Source organism: Panulirus ornatus, chromosome 1 (assembly GCF_036320965.1).
Source record: "Panulirus ornatus isolate Po-2019 chromosome 1, ASM3632096v1, whole genome shotgun sequence".
Lineage (NCBI taxonomy): Eukaryota > Metazoa > Arthropoda > Malacostraca > Decapoda > Palinuridae > Panulirus > Panulirus ornatus.
The window spans coordinates 87,298,582-87,315,247 of NC_092224.1; the positions used below are offsets into that span (position 1 = coordinate 87,298,582).

The window sequence follows — 16,666 nt, forward strand, 5'->3', positions numbered from 1 at the left end:
TGACGCAAGCAGGACACCGGTTATCTGTTTGGATATACATTTCTCATCAATTTTATTCCTGTAGCATTCGAACGCTATTATTAAAGATTACTGCCTTCACAGTTATGCGTGAAGGTAGTGTTTCTAGACAAGTGTCGGTGTATTGAGTTGCGATGTGAGTGTAGCGCTGAAGGTATGAGGTGCTGTTGTTTTAAATGTAACTGTATCACTGCAAAAGAAGACTGGCGAAGGTAAGGTGACCAGGAAGCCGTCTCACACACACACCTGACCCTCTTGACTTGATGATATGTGGTTAAACATTCCACTGGCTTTATTTTGAGTGATTGTGCATCCTTCTTGCTGAGTGGTCGTACATCTTCCTCACGTGATGGTGGTTTAGTAAGAAGAGTGCTGTGGTGATGAGGGTAGTAGTCCCGCCATTTCCGTATTACTATATATATATATATATATATATATATATATATATATATATATATATATATATATATATATATATATATACCCTCTGAGTACGGTGACCACAGCTGTCGCCTGCTTACTTCCTGCTGCCCTCTTACCTGGTACCTTTCTATAATTTTACTCGTGCCTTGCATTACCTGGTAACCTTATTCTCTCACTGTGACTTGTCTCAGTCAGTCAGTCATATGGTGAAAGTAATTATGGTTTGTCGGAACCATTCTTGAGATGTTGCCAGTCATTATAACTTGTCATTCATAGAGCGTTGCCAGTCAGTATGAATTACCGGTAGTTCTTAAGGTGTTGCCAGTCTGAATGACTTACCAATCATTCTTATGTGTTAAATGAAATCATTATTAAGTAGTATCCACCAGAATAACCTTGTCCACACACACACAATGTAAGGAGAGGAAGGTCAGATGTCAGGACACAATTAGTGCCCACCTGCACTCCACGGGGATTAAGCCCCGCCTCACTTCTTTCTACCTTTGTGCTTTTAAGGACTTCAAAGGACTTCACCCCCCCCCCTGTGTATCTCCCCCCCACTCTGTCTGAGGATGTAATAAACGAAAGTACTCATCGTTATCATTTTCTCTTTCCAGTGGTGATTGTTGCATTCTTATGTTGAACGCCAATATGACTTGCCAAAATAATTCATATGTTGTTGACAATTGTTCTGTTTTGTTAAGCACTTATGTTTTTTGTAAACTCTCTCTCTCTCTCTCTCTCTCTCTCTCTCTCTCTCTCTCTCTCTCTCTATATATATATATATATATATATATATATATATATATATATATATATATATATATATATATGATGGAAGAAGCTAAACATTCGGAACAGGTAGAACCAAATTCAAACAAGTTGTAGTAAAATGTCCATAAGAGATTAGACGGAATGCAACGATAAGTCACAAAGAATGAACTAATAACAGCGATGACCCCAGCCAGAAACACGATTAATGTAGTGTCATACAGACCACACCCACAAAAAAAAAATAGATGACAAGAATAATTTTATCAAAAGTTGAAAACTTGTCAATACGGCCCACCACTGTGCCACACACGGCTTTTAGATGGCTGTTTTGTTGTCCAACATTGTTGTGAAAGATTTGAAATGATTAAGAAACATAAGTGATAACCAGAGAGAGAGATAAAAGTGAAAGCTTTGTAATACGATGCTGTGTTTGTGGTTGGCTTGTGCTTGGAGTGTGTATGAGGTTGCTGTGTTCTGCCAGGTTTACTCCTATTACACAATTAAAATTATCATCACAGTCAGTGCTGTGATATATGAAACCACTTCAGTCATACTGTTTTGGGTGTTTTTCATTGTAGGCTCTTTAACATCTTGACAGCTACAGTCAGCAACAGGATCAGATGCACAGAGAAGTTTGAGAGTGCACTGAAAAGTACCTACAATATGTACCAAACAAACCAGGCTGTGGGGGCTGTGTAGGCTTTAGGGCTGAGGCTTCCAACAGCTTGGTCAACCAATAACCCAATCCAACATCCTGGGCTCATCCTAGGCTGTGATGGTAAAATACCCCCAAAGAGTTCATTTGGTATTCACCTGGATTAATTTTCAGAAATATTTCAAATGTTTAATGGTACTGTACTAGATACAGCTGATTCATGCAACGTATTGCATTATATATATTGGCACTGGAAAAGTATTTATTTTATTGTGGTAATTCTACAAGTGAAACAAATGCCATCATCATCAGGGGGTTTGTTTGTGATTGAAAACAGTGAGTTTTTTAAAAGTGAGACCTTAAGTTTACCAATTGAAACTTTCTCCTTATGTAGTTTGTGAGTGAATTTAAGAATCACTTTTCAGAAATATGATCAAGTAGAATGGAAAAAAAAATAGTGTGTGCAAGAATCCTACACAAAGGATTACTCATCCAGAATTGTATACATGTGAAACCCAGGGGCATGTAAGTCTGGGTAGGTTAAAAATATGAACAGTAATGAAGGATGATTTGCTTGTGATGTTGGAAGTAGGAAGATGGATAGGATAAAGATGTGATGTTAAGATAACATTAGAAAAATGCGTTGTTGAAGGCCTTTTAGATGGTATGGTCGTGCAGAAAGCACAGTTGGTGATAGACTGGTCAAGAAAGTCGCACAGTAGAAGGTACAAGGAGGACAGGTATCTCTGGGAATGATGAATAGATGTAGAGAGAAATATGATCAGGGTTAGGGCTTCTGACGATAGCAAAAGGGTTGGAGATCAAATGAATTGTAAGCACTTTTGTGTATGAAAGTGGTATGAATGGAAACCTGGTCTCAGTTGATGAAAAAACTTGGTATGTATAGTGAAAAGGTAAGAAACTTATATAAAAAAGTATGGAAGTTTATGATCCACTTAAAAACACTGTACAGTATATGGGTTCTTGTAATAAAAAAATCTTTGGAGGCTATGTGTACTTGATCCACACCAGTGAATTTGGAATGATGGTAATAGATACAATTTGACAGAATGCATTGTAGGTGATGGTTTGCTTAGGGAGATACATTGCAGTGTAATTGAAGATACAGATTAAAGAAGTAGACTGCAAATAGAGATTTATTAAGAAAGTTTACTTAAGCAAGCAGTGGTTATAAAGAAGATGCAGAGTAAATGTTTTGAATCTGGTACAGCTGAAATATTTCATCTGAATGTGGTCTTTTTAGTTTCACAAGATTAATCGGCATAGTGTGTACCTTGAAAAGTAAGCAGCATGAGTTAATTGAGAGACTTTTCACACTTTATCCCCTACATGTAAATAGAATCATACTCAAGGATGATAGGTGGAAAGATTGATAAAAAATTAACAGTATTTTGTATGATGTATAGTTATTTTGAGAAACAGTACATTTTGAAAAATTTCCCTAATTAGTATTCATTCTTTGGTTTAGTAGATGTTCCTTGCAAAAGTTGTCATAAGTTTTCTTTCTTTGACAGTCTGTGAATGAGCATGGAGAAGCAGCAAAAGGCTCAACCACATCACTTGGATCAGCTATCAATAGTCGTCCATCATCCCGGTCATCATCAGTTGGACCTGAGAATGGTGACCTTGATTACAAAAGGGTGAGATTTTTTTCATTCTAGATATATTGTTTGAAGAATGAATGATATTTGGTAACAGATTAGTAAAGCAGTTGTTTTCATTAATATTGATTATAATTTTCATTGCAAGAAAAATATCTTACAACAGTGAAAGCCTATACTCAGGTTATTTGCACTTCATAGATTTCCTCTTTATCACCTTTCTGCATTCTTATTGAATACATATCTAGAATTATAAAGCATTGGCAGTGACAGAATGTTTATTGAATCAGTCACTTTCACATGACACAGTGTTACCATCTTGTATTGTGAAAATTATTCCATCTACTCTGTATAAATGTTATGTAGTTTAGTTTGTAATATATGTGGCCTTGTTAACATTAAGTGTAGGAAAAATTGTATAAACCTTGTTTTGCCATTTACCATCATGTTTTTGGCAGTTATTTCTGAAGTAAAACTAGATAGTATGTACATCTTTGAGGTGTGTGACTAATTGTATTGTTTGAATGCACCATTAACCAGAGAGGAACTTTCTTTATTAATATTTTTATAACATTAGAATTGCACTGTGAATTATTAATACTTCTAGCTCTATAAAACTGATCCATGTATTTATGATGAGCTTTTGCTGTATTCACAGCTATATGAGGAACAGCTTGAAGAAAACATCAGAATTCATGAACGGCTTCGAGGCACAGAGACTGAACTTCGACAAGCTAGGGAAGCTGTTGATATTAACAACAAAAAAGTAAGTTGCTTTATATTAGTAACAGGGAAATTGTATATATATGTATACCTATCCCAGGTCCAATTTCCATGAATGAATACTGGTGCTACCTTGGACCTTTCTAAAGGCTCTCACATTCCAAGGCTGCACTTTATCCAGTGTTAGGTAAATATTAGATACTATTCAGTGGGCCCCTTAGAGTGAGAAGTTTTTTATGAGACTTTACTCTCAAAGATACAGCCTCACCAAGGGTGACTTTTCACTCGATGTGATCTCAAGCAAGTGCGAGTCCAGTACCACCAAGGGAGACTGTCAGATTTCTAAACATAGGTCTGCTTAGGTTTAAATCTTGGAAAGGACAGTCAGTTCACAGCCAGCCCAGTCATTCACTCTCCTCATGACCTAAACTGTGATGCACCATGTTTTTTTTTCATACTTGATTGCCTGCATCAGGAAGGTAGCACCAGGAAACAGACTAAGAAAGGCCACATCTGCTTGCATCCATTCTCGAGCTCTCATATGTAATGCACCAAAACCATTTCTCCCTATCCACAACCAGGCCACATAGATGCTTCACATGTCCTGGTTCAGTCCATCGACAGCACATCAACCCCTGTATAACACATTGTTCCAGTTCACTGTCTGTGCATGCCTTCACCTTCCTGCATGTTCAGGCCCCGATTGCTCAAAATCTTTTTCACTCTATCCATCCATCTCCAGTTTGTTCTTCTCATTCTCCTTTTTGGCAACATTTCCTCACTCATTCTCTGTATATGTCCAATCCATTTGAGCACACCCTTCTCAGCTTTCTTATCCACACTCTTTTTATTACCACCCCCCTTTCTTACTGTTAGTTACTTATTCAATCAAACCAACCTCACCACATAATGTCCTCAAGTGTTAAATTTTCAACACACCCTTCATCATCTGCACAGTCTTATCTATAGTCCATGCCTTGCATCCATATAATAATATTGGGACTCTTATACCTTCAAACATACCCATTGTTGCCCTTCCACATAATGATCTATCTTTCCACACATTCTTCAGTGCTCTTAGTACGTTTGCCCCACACCCTCCCTATTGCTGTTCTATTTCTGTGATCCCATTCGCTACATGTCCACTCCCAGGTATCTTAAACACTTTACTTCCTCCAGTTTTTCTCCATTTAGACTTACACCCCAACTAACCTGTCCCTCAAGTCTGCTAAACTTATTAACCTTGCTCTTGTATACATTTACTGTCAACTTCTTCCTTTCACACACACTTCCAAGCTCAGTCATCAGCTTCTGCAGTTTCACACTGGAATCTGCCACCATTGCTGCATCATCAGCAAGCCACTGACTCATTTCCTAGGCCCTCTCATCCCTTATAGTCTGCATAGTTGCTCCCTATTTCCAGGACTCACATTTACCTCCCTCACTATCCCATCCATAAACAAATTAACAGCCATGGTGGCATCACACTACCCTGCTGTAGACCATCAACTTTGAACCATTCTCTCTTTTCTCTTCCTACTCATACACATGCCTTACTTCCTCCCACAATCATACGCATGGCTTACACCCTTCCGCAAGGCATCTCTGTCAACCATATCCTATGCTTTCTCCAGACCCATAAATGCCTCAAAGAATCCATCCATTTCTGTAAGTATTTCTCAACCACACCCTTCAAAGCAAACATGTGATCCTTAAATCCTTTATCACTTCTGAAACCACATTGTTCCTCCCCAATCTGATGTTTTGTACTTGTTTTTACTGTCAATCACTATCTTCTCTTACACCTTACCGGGTACACTAAAAAAAACTCATACCTCCATTGTTTGAACACCCACCATTATCCTCCTTGCCTTTATACATTGGCACTATACATGCATTCTGCCAATCCACAGGCACTTCACCAGAATCCTTACATACATTGAAAATCCTAAGTAACCGATCAACAACACAGTCACCTTCTTGAAAAATTCAACAGAAGTACCATCTGTTCCAGCCGCCTCACCGCTTTTGCCACCTCTTCCCTCTTCACCAAACCTTTCTCCATGACTGTCTCACTTCACATACCACCCTGACCCAAACACCTTACAAAACATCATCTTACTCTCCCTAAAGTTTACTGATACTCACTCGTACATAGTCATACTTGCCTTTATCCATTCACAGCTCCTTCCCACCCAACAGAGAACAGCATCGCCATGCCCACTTGCATGGCTGAGCGAAATAAAGCTCAGGGTTAAAAGGCAAGACTGGTTTTAGAATGGCTTAGAGTAAAGGCAAGGGTTGATGTGATTGAAAAATCTAAGGCAGAGGTACCACTGCTTCTGAAGCAGGAGTGGTGGGATTGTGTAAATGAGTGTAAAGAAGTGAGTTCCATACTGTTATAGATAAAAATGAAAATGGACTGAGACATAGGTGTGTAGTAGTGGATATTTACTTGGCCATGAAAAGAAAGATCATGAGAGACTGTCAATAGTTTCATTGCAAGACACTGTTTAATAGTGATGGACGATTTAAATAGAAAAGTGGGTAATGTGGCAGTCAGGGTTATGATTGGAGGGTTTAGGGGAATCAGTAAGGTGAGCAGATTGTGGAGTTTTGTGCTGATAAAGGGCTAGTGATTCAGAATACCTTTTTTAAAAAGTGTGACATTCATAAACCTACATATATAAGTAGGAAAGATAGTATGCAGGCATTGTTGGATTACATACTATTTGTAATGTAAAAGAGACACTCTTGGGTGTGCATGTGCTGACGGGTAGTTGATGGAGATATCTGATGGCGGCGAGGGTGAAGATCTTTTGAGGTTTTTGGAAAGGAAATTAAATGGTTGAGAAGTGGGAGGTGAAAGTGAGTGAGCTTGTAAAATAAACTTGTCCTAGAAAAAATACCAGGGAAGGTTGAATAGAATAGCAAAATGTAAGAGTACACAAAGATTGGGGAGTAGGTGTGGATTGAATGATATTTAGGGAAGCAGTGTTAGCATGTGCAAGAGAAGTGTGTGGCATTCGCTTGTTGGGAGGTGGACAGGTGAGAAAGTTAGTGAATGGTGGGATGATGGAGTGAAGTTACCAGTGGAAGACAAGATAGAGGTATATGGGTGGTACTTACAGAGAAGGAGTTAAGTTCAAGTGATTGAGAGATGTACAAGAGAGAGCAGTAGGAGCAAGAAGAAGGTACAGGGATTGATAAAAGAGGGCAAGTGAGAGTTGGGGTAAGAGAGTATCAGGAAACTTGAGGGAGAATAAGATGTTTTGGAAGGTTAATTGTGTGAAAAAACATGAGAACAAATGGGAACACCAGTGAAATGGGCAACTAGGGAAGTGGGAACAAGTAATAAGGAGTTGGAGTTAGTGTTTTGAAGGATTGTTAAATGTATTCAGTGATAAGGTGACAGATGTAGTGTTTGAGTTGGTGAGGTATGTGAAGTGTGAGAGTCATGGAAAGTGGTTTGGTAAAGAAAGAGGAGCTGGTGATAGCCTTTCTAAAGATGAAATGTGGCAAGATGCTTGGGATGGATGGTATCTTAATTTAAATTCTTAAAAAGGGGATGACTGAGTCGTTGGCTGGTTATTTAAGACTTTCATTGTATGTATGGAAGATAGTAAGTTGTCTGAGGATTGACAGAATGCATGTATATTGTCACTGTATAAAGGCAAAGGGGATAAAGGTGAATATTCAAACTATTTTTGGTGAGTTTACCTGGAAAGGTGTATCATCATCTATACTTGGCAAATCCTAGAAGATAAGGTCTCCAACTTATATGTGGAAATTACCTCCTACTGGAATGACAGGCATGAAAGACTAAAATACTACCTCTGAATTCCAAAAGTGTGATATGCATAAAAAGAGAAAATGCCTTAGATATTTGGACCCCAGTACTTTTCAACACCATGCCTGCAGTCATTAAAAGCACCCTGTGATGCTTTTTGGATTAGTTTTAAAGTGCCTTGGACAAGTGTTTACAAAGAGTACCAGACCAGCCAAGCTGTGGGTAGGTGAGCCTGCGGGCTGCAGCCCAAAGACTTCACCAATTATGCAGTCATGTCAAAAATCTTCTCACATCAAAGGGGTCTCTCATTCCTTGTTACTGGAGGTAGCACAGTCTTGGAGCTGCAGGACTTCCTAGAAAGAGGTCTTAGGTAACACCTTCAGCAAACTACATCATGAGGGTACTGAAATATATATATTCAGACAACCTCACAATCACATCATAACACCAATAGTAACAACAAACATACAGCATTACATTACAAAATTGGAACAGTGGCTTACTAAGAAAAGATTGTCTACATCTCCACTCTTTTTGCCCCAGACAGACACAAATCCAGCTCAGACCCTTCAGTTACCTTTAATGGAGAATCACTCCCAGTGATAAAATTACCAACGATTATAGGCATCACATTCGACACACACATCAACAACATCAACACAAAAGCAACTCGGAAATTAATCACCCCCAGGAAAATAACTAGCACCAGAAGTGAACAAAAAAAATCCCTTAACTTACTTTAAAGAATCATCCACGTCACCTTATGCCTCGCCTACCTGATGTTCCGTCTTTTCAAAATCAAACATAACAAAGATGCAAACTATACAAAATAGTGCATTCAAAACTATCACTTGCTGTCAAGTATCCACAAAAAGAGAAACTAGTGTGGAAGCTCATGTTGAAAGTAGCAGTGTCATGCAAAGAAGAAAATTAGAGGTACAATGAGAATTCAGGTGCATAATAAAATTTTAAGCATAGTGTGTGCATGAATTACTTTTCCATGGAAGTAAAGTAAAAGGTAAAAGGAGGAATGATAGATTGCAAAAGGGATGGTTGTATGTAATGGGGGAATTGATCTGGGTTAGAGATTTTACATGTGAAGATTGTGGAAGAATAATGAGGGATTGGATGCTGTGGAAGCATTTTATGAGTGGAAATGGCATGAATGAAGACACTGGACTCATTTGATGAATCATCTTGGCATTTAAAGAGAAAAGTAAGAAGCACTCTGTAAGATCATGTTTTGCAATATGTTGGGCATGGATTAAGGATGTGTGTGTGTGTTGCTCAAAAGCTATATGTACCTGATCCATCCAAGTATTTTGGGAAGAGTAATGGTAATAGATACATGAATAAATAGATCAGATAGAATTAAAGAAAGCATTTACCTTATAGTGTATATTGTGATTTACAAAAATGAAGTGGAATATTGTATGTGCTAGTGTTAAGAATTTTCAGTGACTTATGAATACTTTTTCATCAGTGTAATACACGCCTTGCAATGGCCGAAGCAGATAAACGGGAGAAGCGAGCTCTTGAACGCAAACTGTCGGAGATGGAGGAGGAATTGAAGGTAGGAGGAATATTTTTGTCATTATAACAGTAAAGTATTTCAAAAGCATTAGACCCAAAGAAATTGGTACTGATTTGAGTTATCATTGTTAAGAGCATATTATAATATTAAGCTTGAGATTACACCTTTACGTGATATGTAAAGCTAATCCCTGCCTTAGTCCATTAGCTTTACATTTTTATGAGCTGCCACTCTGTATACTGTATTGAGGTTTTTACGAAGATGTAAGTCAGCATTTTTGGAATCTTTCTTTTTGCACATTTCTTGACATGGTATGTAATGAAAAGTCAACCTTATATATGAAGAATTGAGGTGTCCTGAGTACCCACTCCCTCCTTGAGGGATGGTGCATGCTCTGCATATCTTGCAATGTTTGCTTTTCTCTTGATACCTCTTTCTCATTTAGGACTAAGGAATTTAAGTTGAGGAAATAGAAATAGAGAGGGATCAAGTTAATTCTTGATGCAAGAGTGATAAAGGTTTTACTAAATCTAATTGATAGTCATTATGTCATTTAAGTTGCGTTAACTGATTCATTTTTATAATCTAGAATCTTGAGATTATGGATTTGATTAGTGATAAGCATCTGATTAAGAACAGGAATATTCATAGTAGGAATTGGAATAATAAAGATTGGATCATTGAATTGTGAATAACATTTGATTAATCTCTGATTTTAATTAGAGAACCTGGACTGGAGAATTGCACTTAATTATCAGTCATCAGCATTATGCACAAGGAATGTTATAGCAGCTTGATTTTTTTTGTCTGATTTAGATTTTTATATGAAATGGTCAAGGTAAAAACCATGGATTAGGCTTGTTTCTGTGCATATACAGGTTTGTTCTTGACACCAACTTACTAAAGTTGGAAAAGCATTTTGTTCTGTTCGGTTTCTCATGTATAATTGTGCCTCATAATTTTGAAAAAGAGACAGCATTCTGTATCAGGCAAGTGATAAAACAAGTACCAGTTATGCTGTGGAAAAAGTGAATAATTGTTTATAAGTAGTTTAATTTTTAATAGCCAGACAGACCAGATTTCTCTCATTTAAGTGCATTAATATTCTTAACTTGAATTTTTCATGATATTGCAAGTATAACCCATTTGTATATATTACTTGTACTAAGAGGTAGACAGAAGGCTGGGACACTTTTTTTTATATATATGCTGTATATATCAAGGATGCATTCACACTTTTGCAGTTTTCCTTTTTTCATGGTTCTGGCTAGTTTGGTAACCAATTTGTTATTTAGAGGTGAAGCATTAAGCATTAACTATTCCATTGTTTGTGGCTAGATGAGCAAAAACATGCATAAGTTATGTTTTGTATTCACAGTGATATGCATAGCCGTCACTGCTTCTCAGACTTGCATGGATTGAAATTGTGACTTTTAATTAAGTTACCACCTTGATATTTTTTATTATCATTAGATGATATAAAAATAAAATTCTTTAGTATTGTGCAAGATGTATGGGGTCTTGTGTATTTTCAGTCCCTGAGAAGTCTTGATTATGTAGTAGTTTATTCATTTATTTTTATATATTTTGATTTAAGCAGAGCATGAATATTGAATGAATTACACTGAAGCTTTAGGGATAATTTGGCTCTTTGCTAACAACTGCAGATTAATGGTGCTGAATATGAACCATTGCTTTTGCATGTGGGATACAGTATTTAATCGCCATCAGTCTCAAACACTGAAACATTCCTAATAGACAGGCTAGACCATTAAAGTTTTGAAAACTTGATATTAAAGCATGGCACTTCTCAACTAATGATATTATTAACCATCATTTGGAGCTCTATTCCAACTTCTAGTCTGAACTATAACTTCCTTTCTTACAGCAATTGCAAAAACTTAAGGCTGAAAATGAAAAATTGAAGGCTGAAAACCGAGCCTTGACTCGGGTCGTGTCCAAATTGACTAATTCAGCCACAGCGGGCATTGGTAACTTGGCCAACTTGAGCAAATAGGTAAACAAAGGGTAGAAGTGGGCTGTCTGCCACTAGTGTGACTGACTGTGTGGCATCACCCAGCATGACCACACTGCCTGCGCATGAAGACTATCGCAGTGTTTTGCCATTTCCCTTGCTCGGGCCATGGGACCCTCATTATGTTTTGAGTGGCAGATTTATGAAATTAGTGTGAAATGTATTTTGTTGCTTAATATTAGTTAACTCACACTTCATAAAATGCCTTGAAGCCTGATAAACAATAATTTCCAGATTATAATGTGTAAATTGTGTAATGTCACAATGTTCATTAACTTTTCATCATTTGTGTTACTATATAATCACTATCCAGTAATACATGTTATACTTTGCACATACATTTTTACTATCGGTCTTAGGTCATGAATGTGAAGCATCAGCTGATTTTTGAGCCATATATTTATTTTTTAAACTTTAAAACGGAATTTCCTCTTTTTTTTTATTAGGATTTCTTAGTTGCATGGGTTTTTATAGTACTGTTGGGATTTTGCGGTTATTTGATAACTTTTATTTCTGCATGCATTATGTAGTACATACTGAAGTAGTTTTTATTTTTATTTTTTCATTTACTTTGCTAAAGTTTTGATTTTGTCATGAATTGCAGGTTTAGTTTTGTGTATATTTGTAGCTGCAGGTGTGGCTGTAACTTTTTGTAGCTGGTGTAATGTACTTTTATTTCTGTTTTAGGACATGATATATTAAGAATTTCTAAGTAATGGCATTCGCAATCAGTATATTGGTAACACTAAATGTACTTCAGAACTATGACCTCATCCCGTTACACTTTTTCCAGTTGTTGGAACAGTTGAAGCAGGAGAATCAGCGGTTGAAAGATGAAAATGGGGCACTCATCCGTGTGATCAGCAAGCTCTCCAAGTAATGAAAACCTCATCTTCTGATTATGCTGCTGATGTTTCTACAGTTGTTGTGGATTTCTGATTGGGATCCTGCAATCTGTTACCTAATCACTATATGCTCCATGGAAACCCTGCAAGTTGTTATGGGAGATTTGCAAGTTGTTAGGAGTCTCCTAAGTGTAGTAGGAGTTTTGTAAACTATTTTGAAGTCATGTTAGCTGTTATGAAAGCTGACTTACTACCCTGGGCATATTGTTAGGTCTACTTTGGGGGGACCTTATGCTGCCTTTTCTATTGGCTGCATTGCCCAAATAATTTTTGTCTGTGTAGGCTCAGTATTTATGGTGTAGGTGTTTGTACTGTGCCTCATAAATTGGCCATTTTTTAGTCTCAAAGCTTGGTGAAACAATGTTAATCTGGTAATCATTTTCCCAAAAATGGTACTGCATACCAAGTACTTAAGTAAGACATTAAAGCATTAAAGATAATGCTTTATTTACAGTACCCCTACATGAATATTTAATGGATTAAGTGCTATGGAAGAATGAGGTACAGATTAAATAAAGTTTCACCTGATCATAGTTGCTCCTGAAGATAGTGATAGCCAGGGAGAATTTAGAGAGTGTATACCTTCATTTATGCCTTGTGGATGCTGGCTCAGACAAACTGGCTGAGTATCTCACTTCTGGGCTCAGGCATGAGAGAGTTGATAGTAATAAGTTCAGTCATTGAGCCAGTGAAAGGGTTCCATCAAAGCATTTTCCTACTCATAAGTCCTATTAAAGTTTATTTAAAGGCTCAGACTCACTGATCATGTCAAAGACAATCTCCTTGTCCTTTCAGTTGAGGACCAGTATCCCAGCATACTAGACAAGCTTCAAGTCTGACTAGTGTGGAAAGAATCCCAATGACACACTCGGCCAGTGGCTCCACCTTTCCCCAAAGCCTAGTTAAATTAAAGTTCACATATATTTGTGTGTTTTGCTCCTGTTGTCTAAGCTTTGCATTTTCCACAAACGTTTAATGTTCTCTCTTCTTTTGTAATTACAAGTATAGTATTGTTGCAACATACCAGTAGCCATTGAGTGGCTGAAAGGATGAACCTCTGCTGTCAAGACCCAATTCATCAATGGCCAAGGCCAGTTCTGCTTTGTTCTTTGTCCTTTATTCAGTATTTGCCTGTACAGTGTACGTGCTGGATGTGTGGAGAAGCATCTGTACACTAGTTTGTGGTGTAGAAGGAGAATTCTGATCATCTATACTTTGTTGAATTACAGATGTATATAAAATTTCCACTCATTGTTATCAGTAGGTATTAGGTCTAACTTTACCTTCAGGTTATATATCTTGTTATTAAACCTGCTGATAAAGTGACTATGAGTGATGGTTATGAATTCTATCAGAAACTCGAAAGAACAACTCTAAAAGGCACAGAAATTCACTTAGTGCTTGAGTAGGTGATGTACTGGAATTAAATCTGTAGAATAAATATCTCAAAAGGGTTAATCAGAAAGTTAAGATTGAATGGTGTTTTACTGCCTTACAATACCAAGTCAGTATATCAGCCAGTAGTCCTGAGGTTTTGCCAGTATCCTCATACACCATGTGCTTCCACAGTTAGTATTCATTTTGATGTACATTGATGAAAACATACATTGCATTTCTTTGATGATCATTTTTCATTCTTATAACATCATGAATCATTTTACATCTCGTTACAGCAATTCCCCTCTTGACTAAATTGATTCTGAGTCAACATTCATTGAAGGTGTTCATGCATAGCAGTCTGGTAAAACCCCTTAGGCTTGGCTTGATTAACTTTAACAAGGTTCGTATATTTTATTTTACTTTATTTATTTTTAAGTATACATTGTTTCAGTGTTTGTATTGACATCGGAGAATGAGTGAAATTGAAGCCTATCTAGTGCATTACTTCCAAGTTTTATTCCAGCTGTGATTTGAAATTTATGTACTAAATCACTCCTCCAATTTTACACGTTTGTATTATAAATATTAATGAAGCGCATATAGAGTGTAATTATCAGAGAATGAATGTACCATAATGGTTGTTGGTGATTTGGTGAAATGAAAGAATGATCAACAGTTGTTCAATATGTATTGTAGGAAGTTTGTTTCCCATTCAGAGTGGGAAGGCATAACCTCATTAAAATGTAACCTAAGCATTAAAGCTCTGAAGCTGTAAAGGGAATAAATTTTTTTTTGCTAGAGGACTTAGATTAATTGCTCCAAACAGTCATGGAAGATAATTTAATGGTGCTTCTAGATTAGGTTGCATTATGATTAGGTTCCAGACATCACTGAATGGGTCTCACCTTGGTACTGTCTGAGATTTACAATACACAAGACTAGAGATCTGCATTGTGCCTTAACCAACTATGGAATTTCTTTGCACCTGTGGTTCTCCTCATTCAGTTGAGCTGATAATTATTATGGGTGTAATCCTGTTAAATGTAAAACTTAGATTCTACCAAGTTTCTTATTGTGATCTCTTTTCACTCAGTAGAAAAAGAGCCTAATGGAGTTTGAGTAAAACTTCATATTACGCGTACCATCTTACTGTGACTGCCCAATGAGATTCTGTGCCTTTGTTGATAGATTGAACATCAGCTCATTTGACTCTGCAAAGACTTGCCTTTGTATGCGCTGTTGTAATCTAGAAAATGTAAAATAGCTTGCTGTATACATGCCTATGTTGTAAAGCAAAAACTGTAAACTGACATGAAGTTGGTTTAATAAAAAAATATTAAAACTTTTATGATGTTAATTACTATCTCTTCAGAACTATGCTATGATTTCTACACTTTTCAAGGATTATTGGCAGTATTGTCATACCCCAGTGGGTTTAGAATCCTATGATTATGTGGCAGAAATTTTTGTGGTATGATTATGAAGTGAGATTTTGTAGAAGAGCCTAGTCAAAGACAGATTACCTTTGTAGGCTTAATGTGTATCACACATAAGTTGCTTCAGTTACATAAAATGTACTGAATTTCTCCTTTGAATTACTTACACTTTCAGTACAGATCATAGAAGTTATTTGCCAGAATATGTCTTTTTCATGACAGTGCATAAATTATGTCAAGTGCCTTTCTCTTGTAATTACTGTCTGTGAAGGAACAGTGATTTAATTTCTAAGTTATTGTTCTATAGGTCATTATGAACCATTTGTAATATTATCATGCATTGGTCTTGCCACATTGTCTGTAATTATCTGCAATAGATGGTAGTCATTTTTCTGAAATCTTACAAATTATAGCAAATATTTAAGAAATAAAGATATTTTATAGTTATTATATGCTTTTCAGTTACTACATTAAAGAAGGTGCAAACCTTGGAATATATGAATATGCCGTGAAAATATCTCAAGGCTTATGACTTATTTTTGCTTGAAAAACATGTAAAATATATCCACATCACTTATATCAAGTGACCCAAACAGATGATTTAAAAGAAAATAAAAAAGCAGATTGTCAGATGGGTTTAAATTTGCGAATCCTCCAGATAATATGTACACAAGGTGAGTGATACTTCCAAATGGATATTTGTGTGCTAAGTTTTGTGCCTCAATTTCAAAGCTGCCTACTGAGTCTGGGTGGTTGTTAAGGTGGTAGTGCATTATAAATTATCCTCATAGACAGTCAGTGTCCAGCCAAGCCTCTCAACACATTCCTGTGAGTTATCAAGGAAGGAAACTGAGCATGTGTGTGAGCAGGAAAAGAAGAGGGTGAGTGGTTCCTGCTGAAGGGGTGTTTGATGCCACCATGGCTGTCTGCTTTGTTTGTGGAAGGTGAGGGAGGTAAATGCAAGGATCTTGGAGAGAGATGTTGTGCTTTGGCTTGGGGGGGCCAGGGAGGTGAGTCAGTAGTTTGCTTATGACACAGAGTTGGTATTTGTGTAAGATTCAAATGAGAATCTACAGAAGTTACGTGTCCAAGTTTAGAAGTATGTGTGAAAGGAGAAAAATGAAAGTAAATGTTAATAAAAGTGAGGTTAAATTTAGCTGTGAAGAGTGACATTAATTGCATTGAGTTTTTAGATATGGAGTAAATGAAGCCATGGAAACTGAAGAGAACCACAAGGTGGGTATAGGAGCTCTCTAGACAACTTCTCCTTGTCACACATAACAGTTCATTCTTTGTAAAATGGTAGGAACATTAGAAGTAGGAGGTAAGGGCTGAAGTAGTGGTAGGTTGGAACATTAGACAGGAACATTT

General features: G+C 37.0%; 1 protein-coding gene across 18 annotated transcripts in view; it reads left to right on the forward strand.

Annotated features, from left to right (window-relative positions):
• Positions 1–15,743, forward strand: part of Mbs (Myosin binding subunit) — a 414,505-nt gene extending 398,762 nt beyond the window's left edge. For 14 of the 18 annotated variants that reach the window (XM_071665288.1, XM_071665284.1, XM_071665281.1 and 11 more), the window contains 5 exons: positions 3,406–3,531; positions 4,151–4,258; positions 9,489–9,578; positions 11,428–11,556; positions 12,368–15,743. In XM_071665288.1, the coding sequence (XP_071521389.1) occupies positions 3,406–3,531; positions 4,151–4,258; positions 9,489–9,578; positions 11,428–11,556 (453 nt within the window). In that variant the 3' untranslated portion in view covers positions 12,368–15,743. The remainder of the gene's footprint in view (positions 1–3,405; positions 3,532–4,150; positions 4,259–9,488; positions 9,579–11,427; positions 11,557–12,367) is intronic. The other 4 variants (XM_071665283.1, XM_071665305.1, XM_071665339.1 and 1 more) reach the window with 1 other exon arrangement.
• Positions 15,744–16,666: the final 923 nt, after the last annotated feature.